The following is a 9,231-nucleotide window of genomic DNA, read 5'->3' on the forward strand; positions in this document are numbered from 1 at the left end:
GGCACCCAAGAAGAAAAACGTTCACCATCACTGATATATACAGTATCTCGCAGATGCAAAAATTATTGGTATTTTGTTATGCTGTTAGTTGTATTTAGTCCAGATGATCTTGCAACAACTGAATAGGTGGTCCATTATTTCTTCAGCTGTTTTTTTGCAGAGGTGGCATCTGCTGTCTGTTGCCATCTCAATTCTAGCTTTTTCTCATATAAGAGTCGGAGTTGATTGAATGGATATCATCATCATCATCATCATCATCATCCTTACATGTTTGACAGTTATAGATATTTTGACACTCTTTAACACCATGAGTCACTACTGTACACTGCTATAATCTTGAAGTGTGTTTGTATATTAGTACTACTATATCTCCTAGCTGATCATATGCAGTCAATAGTATGTTGTCTTAAAAGGTGATTTCTAGATCAGTTCTTTCCCCAAAGTGAATTAATATATTGGGCTTTATTTGAGCCTGTAACATACTTGTCAAAATGTGCCACAATTAACTACTATTGTTCTAACCATTGGCAGGGAATGTTGCATGTGGCATAGATAGGTCTCAGGTTGATAATCTACTTCATATTTCACAAAACCTTATCTTACAATAATAGATGCCACTATTCATGGACCCATCTATTAACAGCTATGATATAGGAAAGGTTATGACTTGGACCATAAATAATAAAGAATATACATTATCAAATAAACTTTAAAAATCATATAGAAGAGGACCTGATAGAACAAAATATTTTAGCATGATAAAATTACAGGCATGGGAACTATATTTATATAGGTTGCATACCATATTATATAGAAAAACTATCCACATCTTTTTGTCAAGTTGACATTTTTAGCAAGCACAAAGGTTGCTCGGGGCAGATTAATTATGCAACCTATGGAAGTTTTTCCCCTCCATAGTTTTAAAGGGAGAAATTTAAAATATAACTCATACACAAACTTTACATGTATTTTACATATTCACTATATTTTTGCAATGTCCGAGATAAAACATTTGTTTTTAAACAGATTTCTATGATTTGTCCTGTACTTTTTCCCAAATGTTATTTTCTGATAGCAAGTTAGTGGTAGTGTAGGATAGTAGGCTATTATCTAGCTTTTGGAAAAAATCTTAGCAAAGAACGAACTTATTTGGAATCAGGTTTTCATTTTTGATCACTAGCCTTCCCAAATTAATACTCTCTTAATATGTGGGGCTATATTGCCCAGAATTCTAAATTGTTTACAAATTCTAAGAGTTATACCATTATGTAAAGAATACCAGGAAAGGCTGTTATTAAATCTTCTAGTTTTTAGGTAGAAAATACTCTATTCCTTATGCTGGTACATCCATGATATTCTCTGACATTTTCATCATCTCCCACAAGATTTCATAACTTCTACATTCTTCTCAATCCTTTTGCAATATAATATTTCTAGGAGGTTTGCAATAAAAATTTGCTCAATTATTGGAATATTTTGTTTTTCCTAAATTTTGTTTGGCCAGCAAACACGGCACAGACAAACATATCCCAACTTCTCAGAGAGGAAGCAAAATGGCAGAAAATCACTTTCTTTCCTGTTTCCTTGGCTCTCTTCTCTGCAGCCAAGTCTTGTACATATTTACTAGGCCACAAGACAAGCAGCTTCAGGATTAAATAAGGGAAGTTTCTTTTAAAGAAAGTAGTAGTGGATTAAAAATGGGAGAGAAAATGTATTCTACAAAATACTAACTTGGGAAGGACAAACTTTTGAAGAAATTATATTTTTATTGAAACGTGACAGTTCTGTATACCTAGTACTAGATAAGTGGCTGTATAGTATTATTCTCGCTTTTCAAAAGAGATATATAAATGTGAATACAACACATATGGATAAAATATTTATAAAACTCAAGATTAAAAACCAAAGAAATTTAAGAATTCTCAAGCACAAGTGCAGAAAGAAGATATATATATATGTGTGTGTGTGTGTGTGTGTGTGTGTGTGTGTTATATTTATGCTGATAAATAAATAAAGGGAGACTAGTATAGATCTATTTCAAGCTATTTAGCTCTCATCAGCTACCCACACCCTTGTTGGGAATCGAACCTGTGCTCTATTGCCTCTTAGATTCCCAACAAGGGTGTGGCTAGCTGATGAGAGCTAAATAGCTTGAAATAGATCTATACTAGTCTCCCTTTATTTATTTATCAGCATAAATATAACGAATGTAACAAAAAGGCAACAGTAAAAAAATATTGAGTTTCTGTCTGGATGGTCTCTTGTGATGAGCCGAAGACAGAGAGTGGAAGTGTGACCTTCCTCCCATAAATTTAATAAATAAATAAAAAAATACTACAGACATTTACAAAAATCATACAAAGGATCTTCTATTCAGAGATTTCATTTTCAATTATATTTTGAAAAAATTATTATAAAATAATTTAAAGAATTCCACCAGTTCTTATTGCTTCTCCACATCTATGGGATTGTCATTATATGTTATATAACTCCAAGAAGCATTTTTATAAAGTTTACACTGGCTTACTGCTTCTCTTTCTTGAGGTCAGTGGAGTTACCTGGGGCTCCAGTGATGTACAGTATATAATTTTTATATTCTGTTTTTTGCAGCCTACAAATTCCCTTAATCATAATTGGTTGAGAATCAGTACCACACTTTCTTATCAATGTGCTCGGAAACACAAAAATATAATGTAAACTCTTAATAGACTTAACTCAGCTACAATAAAACCAAAAGCCAAACTTATCAAACCTCTTCAAAAGCAACGTAAGAAAAAGGGCAACAATTTTTTTTCCCCCAGGGCTTTCTATACATGACAATTTATCCTTTACAACTCCTACTCCACTTTCTCCCCCTCTCCGTGAACCTGAGTCTCCTAAAAAGTAGTAAATACAGTATCTAAACAAATGATTTCTCACTTCTGCTGTACTTATTCCATTTGTTTTTCAGGTATGACAATTAATATAACACAATACTCCACTCATAACATTTTTTCTCACAAGTTCAGAAATTTAAGTTTAAAAAGGAGTTGTGTGAACAGAATTTCATCATATCAAAAAGAGGAAAAAAATTGACAGGCCAGTCAGGTTATCTCCAAACTAGATGGCGAGGTGGCGCAGTGGTTAGAGTGCTGTACTGCAGCCACTTCAGCTGACTGTTATCTGAAGTTCGGCGGTTCAAATCTCACCGGCTCAGGGTTGACTCAGCCTTCCATCCTTCCGAGGTGGGTAAAATGAGGACCCGGATTGTTGGGGGCAATATGCTGACTCTGTAAACCGCTTAGAGAGGGCTGAAAGCCCTATGAAGCGGTATATAAGTCTAACTGCTATTGCTATTGCTATTTTGTTTTACAACTAATTGGATTGGTTCCAACAAATGCTCCAAAATCTGATAATGAGGGGATGGTGGATTATTTTTTTTCTGTTGAGACATTTTCTTCTTTGTACTTTCCACAACTGGAAGAAAGCAAATTAACTCCTTGCCTAACCATCATGAGCGTGACATTCTGGCTTCCCATTTTAAAATGAGCTACAGTAGTAACGATCAGTCAGAATGATTGCAGAACTTTAAATTCTTGAGGCTATGAATATATTTCTTAGAAATAATTTTTACTGAATTAAAATTAAAATGAAGACTTAGTTCCAATTAGTCTCATGTTGAGTACCGAAGCAAGAATTAATAAATAAATCCACAGTCCAGCTTACTTCCCTTCACCCAGTTTTATATTACCTATGATCAGTGGTGGGATTCAGCCAGTTCGCACCTATTCGGAAGAACCGGTTGTTAACTTTCTAAGCAGTTTGGAGAACCGGTTGTTTGAAGAAATCTTATTTTTTCCCCCTTTACAGGGCTAATCCTGTAAGGAAGGCAGGAAGAAAACATTCTGGTGTTGTTTCTAGCCTAACCTTTATTGCCCTGTTTACAGAAACTGCCTCTCAGGTTAACCCTTATTACATTGTAACAGTTAAGGCAAAGCGCCCATCGACGTGAGTGACGTTGAGTTGGCCACTACTTCCCAGTCACATGACCACCAAGTTCCGCCTACCCAGCTGGTCTTTAGGGCAGAGAACCGGTGGTTAAATTATTTGAATCCCACCACTGCCTATGCTTGTCAATTTTGTCTGTACTATCAACTCATATATTCTTGATTGCCCAAGTAGCCTTTGAGCTCATAACACCTTTGACCTAGCCAGTTCTAATCCATATGAATGTCTTCACCAATGATCCTTCCAACCTGCAATTGAACTAACTGGGTCAACAGGTTCCATTTTAGAAATACAGAATCACCACTTGCTTTCTCTCCATGCACCTAGGATTCCAAGCACTTGAGGTCAGAAAACCACTCCTAGGTTACTACAGGTAGTCCTGAACTAACAACAGTTCATTTAGTGACTGTTCAAAGTTGCAACAGCACTGAAAAAAAGCGACTTCTGACCCATTTTTCACACTCATGACCATTGCAGCATCCCCATGGTCGTGTGATCAAAATTCAGATCCTTGGCAACTGACTCATATTTATGGTTGCAGTGTCTTTGAGTTATGCGTTCACTTTTTGCAACCTTCTGAAAAGCAAAGTCAATGGGGAATATGGATTCATTGAGCAACTATGTCACTAACTTAAGAACTGCAATGATTCACTTAACAACTATGGCAAGAAAAGCGATAAAACGGGGCAAAACTCACTTAACAAATATCTCACCTAGCAACAGAAATTTTGGGCTCCTCGTGGTTGTAAGTTGAGGACTACCTGTAGTCCCTCTCCTCCTGGCCAAGGAGGCAGCAAAGAGCATGTGTAGAGAGCCAGGGAGATGGCTTCAAGCAAATGTTCATAAACTCTTATGTAAACAAAGGAGACAGAAGCATCCCTTAACTTCTGGGTTGGAAGAAGAGGCTTCTCCATGACTTATTGAGATGTAAGAGGAAGAGGGGAAGAAGTGCAACACGGCTTGGAGGATTTGGTTATTATAACCAAATCCGAGGTGGCGCAGTGGTTAGAGTGCAGCACTGCAGGCTACTTCAGCTGACTGCAGTTCAGCAGTTCGGCTGTTCAAATCTCACCGGCTCAAGGTCGACTCAGCCTTCCATCCTTCCGAGGTGGGTAAAATGAGGACCCGGATTGTTATTGGGGGCAATACGCTGACTCTGTAAACCGCTTAGAGAGGGCTGAAAGCCCTATGAAGCGGTATATAAGTCTAACTGCTATTGCTATTGCTATAACCCACCTCAATAAATTATAACTCTGGAATATCTGGCCTACCCTGAAGAATTGACATTATGTAAAAGAGAATGAGGTGGATGGGAAGAAAAAGAAATTGGCAGTGCCCTAAGGCCCAATTCACATCAAAATGTATAACTCACGCTCTGGCTGGATTTCCCTGCTGTCAACTTCCCTTCTAGCTATTTTTTTAAAAAGGAATATACAAGCAAAACAGGGTAACCAACTGGATTTTGATGTCTTGTGACAAAGCTGACTGGTGAGCTAAGTTTAAACCTATGCAAGAAAGGACCTGTTTAGGGCTCAATTTAATGTTCTGGGATTGTGTTAAATGGGCCACCTTCTAACCCATTTTGATTAGATGTCTCAGTTAAATATTTCATGGGTACAAGCCACTGCTTCAACGCAGGAGTAGAATATGAATGGCTACTTCCCCACCCCATTAAAAAACTTTTATATAAAAGGCACTGAAGAAATGTTGTTGAAAAGTGCTCTTCCTCCACCTACCTTATGTTTCTGGAATTCACTATAACAATATAGCTGAAAATAATATTTCAATTATAATAAATTATCTCGGGGTAAAAAGGAAACAAATGAATCTTCTGTAACTATACATGTTTTCCATCTCTTTTTAAACAATTAATATTTGGTGTTATTGTTATTTAAAATACATATTTTAAATAAATAAATGTTTGGAAACCTGTTGCAAACGAAATACTAAAATAACCACAATAAAACAGAAATATTTTATAATATCATATTTTAGGCAAAAACGTGTTATTACCAGAGCCAGATCTATATTAAGATTACATCTAACACTATTTTAGAATAACAGGTTCATGTTCCTTGATATTATCAGAGATTTTATTTATACTCAATCATAAACAACTTATTTTTACCATTGGAATAAATCAGAGTAATTGCTGTGACTCACAGCAATTTATTCAAATAAAAATTATGCTGCTATTTATAAATAAAATTTCATTCTCTGCAGCTGTATGCAGCATAAGCCAACCTTATGAATAAAAACAAGCATTCATTCATTTAGGAATATTTGATAGATATTTTCAACCCATACTGAAATAGTTTTGTCACTTTAAAAAAAAAGAACTTCAATACAGCTATAATAGTAATACTTCCTTGGAATCTAGTATTTATAGTTTATAATTTACTATGACAAATAAATGGTTACAATGTATATTTTTCAGTGATTAGCTGTACAGTACTTTTAAGCAGTATTGTATCTAGCAACTGCTTAAATCTACCTTTTTAAAAAATTCAAAGCTTTTCTTATATAACAGTCCGTAAAAACACTACCTCTGAAAGACATGCTCAAGATGGAATCTCATGTTTTTATATTGTAGCAGTCACATAGAAATAGAATAGGAAATTCTCAAATACAACAAACTCAAAAGTATTGCGAAAGCCCTTTTAATTAATCTGATCCACACAAGTAGATTTGAAGAATGTAATTTTAATAGTCATTTTCACTGTGAAAAGGGTGAATCCAATCTAATGTAGGACAGGAACTGTTGTCCCAGATTTCTAAAGAAACACCTCTAAAAACTTCAAACATTTATTAGAAAACAACAAATATTTTTTCATATCTTTGTAAAAAAAAAACTGGAGAAACTCAACTATGCTTATAGCCACCAGATAATCCAAGGACCAAGAAGGGATTTACATCACGGTGAAAATTCCAAGCTATTTTCTGAGAAATCTGAAATGTATCCATTCTCAAAAACAGAATCTGAAGCATTAAAAATAGTCAATCAACCATTATATTTATGTAGCTAAGAGAAAGTTAGACCGTGGATCTTCATTTAAATTAAAAAATATGGCACAGGATGAGGATTGAAGACTTGGTATTTCATGCCAAAATCCTTTGTTTCTGATGGACAATATATTCTTCAGCGTACTGGGGAAATCCTTTTAAGCATATATATATCTTGCAAAGACTTAGAAATGCACCAAGCTACATAATGTCACATATATATTTTCTTGTATACAGATTGTTTTGAGATCCAAAAGTTTAGCTTCTCCAACTGCTTTCCATGAGAAATCATACACAAACTTGAAAAGTGTTTGTAAATGCACACACTTCCTTGCTGGTTGATAAAAGTTAATATAGGCTTATCCATCTTTTCCCAATCATCTTTAGCAAGCTACTGCAAAGTTTCCTGGATGAGATGGTTAAGGTTAGCCATACTTTTCTGGGCTAAATAAATTAGCCTTTACAATTTAAAGGGTGCTTCGAAATGTACCCTACATAAGACGCACCTCCTCTTCCATATTGATGTATCCACTTTAAAAAAAATAAAATAAAACTTTACACAGTTGCTAATATAATCCACTTGGGAAAAGATTTCTCCAACATTTCCAGCAAAAGCTGAATACGTGCATCCCCCATTGACTGTCTCGTCTGCCGCACCTCCTCGGTAGCGACTTGACTCGCAGCGGAGACTAGGTTAGAAGCAAATCGATGCGAGCACATTACACACCAGAAAAAGGGGGAGGGAAGGAAGGGGGGGGGGAGGAAATGGATCGAAGGAGAGGCGTCTTTCCTTTCAGCCATTAATTATAAATCAGCCAAATATCAAGGCAGCCCTTTCGCAGGCGCTGATGCAAAAAAAACCTAGCACCGCCTCCGTTCCCGTTTTGCGATATATAACGCACACGCCCGGAAAAAGTCGGGAGACGGTTCCTCTAGAAATGGCCCTATTTTTTTAAAAAAAATCCCTTCCGATCCAGGCGGGATCCAGATGGGAGGTGGTTCCCTTCCCGTGTTTCCAATGCAGACGAAGCCCCCACACACCCGTGCACGGCTTAAAGCACCGGTTCCCACGTAGGTGAAATATTGCAAGACCCGAATGCCACGCTTCCCGTGTTTCCAATGCAGACGAAGCCCCCACACATCCGTGTAGGGCTTAAAGCACCGGTTCCCACGTAGGTGAAACGTTGCAAGACCCCAATGCCACGCTTGGCAGCATCCCGAGGCTAAAGGAGGTCTGACTTCCCACTCGCCTCTCCATGGCTTCTCTCCATCTCCCAGCCTCCCCCCTGGTACCCATGTACGATTTCACAGCTCTTGGGGGGGAAATATTATTGCCAGGTGATGAGAAAAGCCGAGTTGAAGCCGATGCCCTACATACAACCAGAGAGGGAGGGACCGCGTAAAGATAAAGGGAAGGAGGGAGGAAAATGTGGAGGAAAACAGGCGGTACTAGGATGAGGCTGCTTTTCGTACGCCTCTTCCGAAATAAAATAAAAACGACACCTATTTATAACCCCAGACAATCGTGGGCGCTTCATCCAAACCCCAAGAGAGGGGTTTTTTTTTAAAGAAGAAAGGGAGGAGTGGAGAAGAGAAAGGAAGGAGGAGGGTGGGGGGGGAGAGAAAGACCTCTACAAGGCGGGCCCCTCCTCCTGCTGCTGCCAGCGGCAATCCCTCTGCACAAGGAATAGGGGTGGGTGGGTGCGGGGGGGGCAGAGATAAAGGAGAGAGCCTGGGCACCACCATCCATGATGCTCCCGCTGGCTGGCAAATGGCCACGACTCACCCAACGCCGTCGCCTTGGCTTGCTTCTTCCCGGGCATCCACCAACAACAAAAGGCAAAATCCTCAAGGTGGGCTGGAGAAGAGGTTGGCTGCGCGCCCCCCCCCTTCCCCACCCGGGCTGCCGCTTCAAGGCAAGGTCCTGACCTTGCCCGATTGCAGCATCTCGCCGTCCTTCTTCGCCGCCGCCTCCTCCTCCTCCTCCTCCCTCACCGACTGCGAAACTCGCCAAAACGCTCCGAGCGAGGCGAGAGCTCTATTCACACGCGCGTACGCACACACGCGCGCGCGCGGGCGGGCGCGGGCGCCCTGGCGTGTTTCCTGGCTCTTTTTCTCCCAGAGCCGAGGCTTGAATCTCTTACCCCGGCTCCCTTGTTAATCCTCACGACCGGGGGTCGGTAGCGGCAGCTCTCTGGGGCGGCTGTAGCTCGGCTTGGAGACGAGGCTGTGGCAGCCGCC

The 9,231-nt window shown here is 39.1% G+C and overlaps 1 protein-coding gene across 10 annotated transcripts in view; it reads right to left on the reverse strand.

Annotated features, from left to right (window-relative positions):
* Positions 1-8,919, reverse strand: part of CTNND2 (catenin delta 2) — a 468,899-nt gene extending 459,980 nt beyond the window's left edge. For 6 of the 10 annotated variants that reach the window (XR_015697560.1, XM_087721966.1, XM_087721973.1 and 3 more), the window contains exon 1: positions 8,777-8,918. Coding sequence is in view for 9 of the 10 variants with exons in the window: in XM_087721966.1 (XP_087578092.1) it covers positions 8,777-8,813 (37 nt within the window). In the remaining variant the exon portion in view is untranslated. Of the gene's footprint in view, positions 1-8,776 lie in introns of all 10 variants that reach the window. The other 4 variants (XM_087721974.1, XM_087721971.1, XM_087721970.1 and 1 more) reach the window with 2 other exon arrangements.
* Positions 8,920-9,231: the final 312 nt, after the last annotated feature.

The sequence above is a fragment of the Thamnophis sirtalis genome, unplaced genomic scaffold (assembly GCF_051295495.1).
Source record: "Thamnophis sirtalis isolate CommonGarterSnake01/CBP01778 unplaced genomic scaffold, rThaSir2_p1.2 scaffold_8, whole genome shotgun sequence".
In the NCBI taxonomy this organism is placed as follows: Eukaryota; Metazoa; Chordata; class Lepidosauria; order Squamata; family Natricidae; genus Thamnophis; species Thamnophis sirtalis.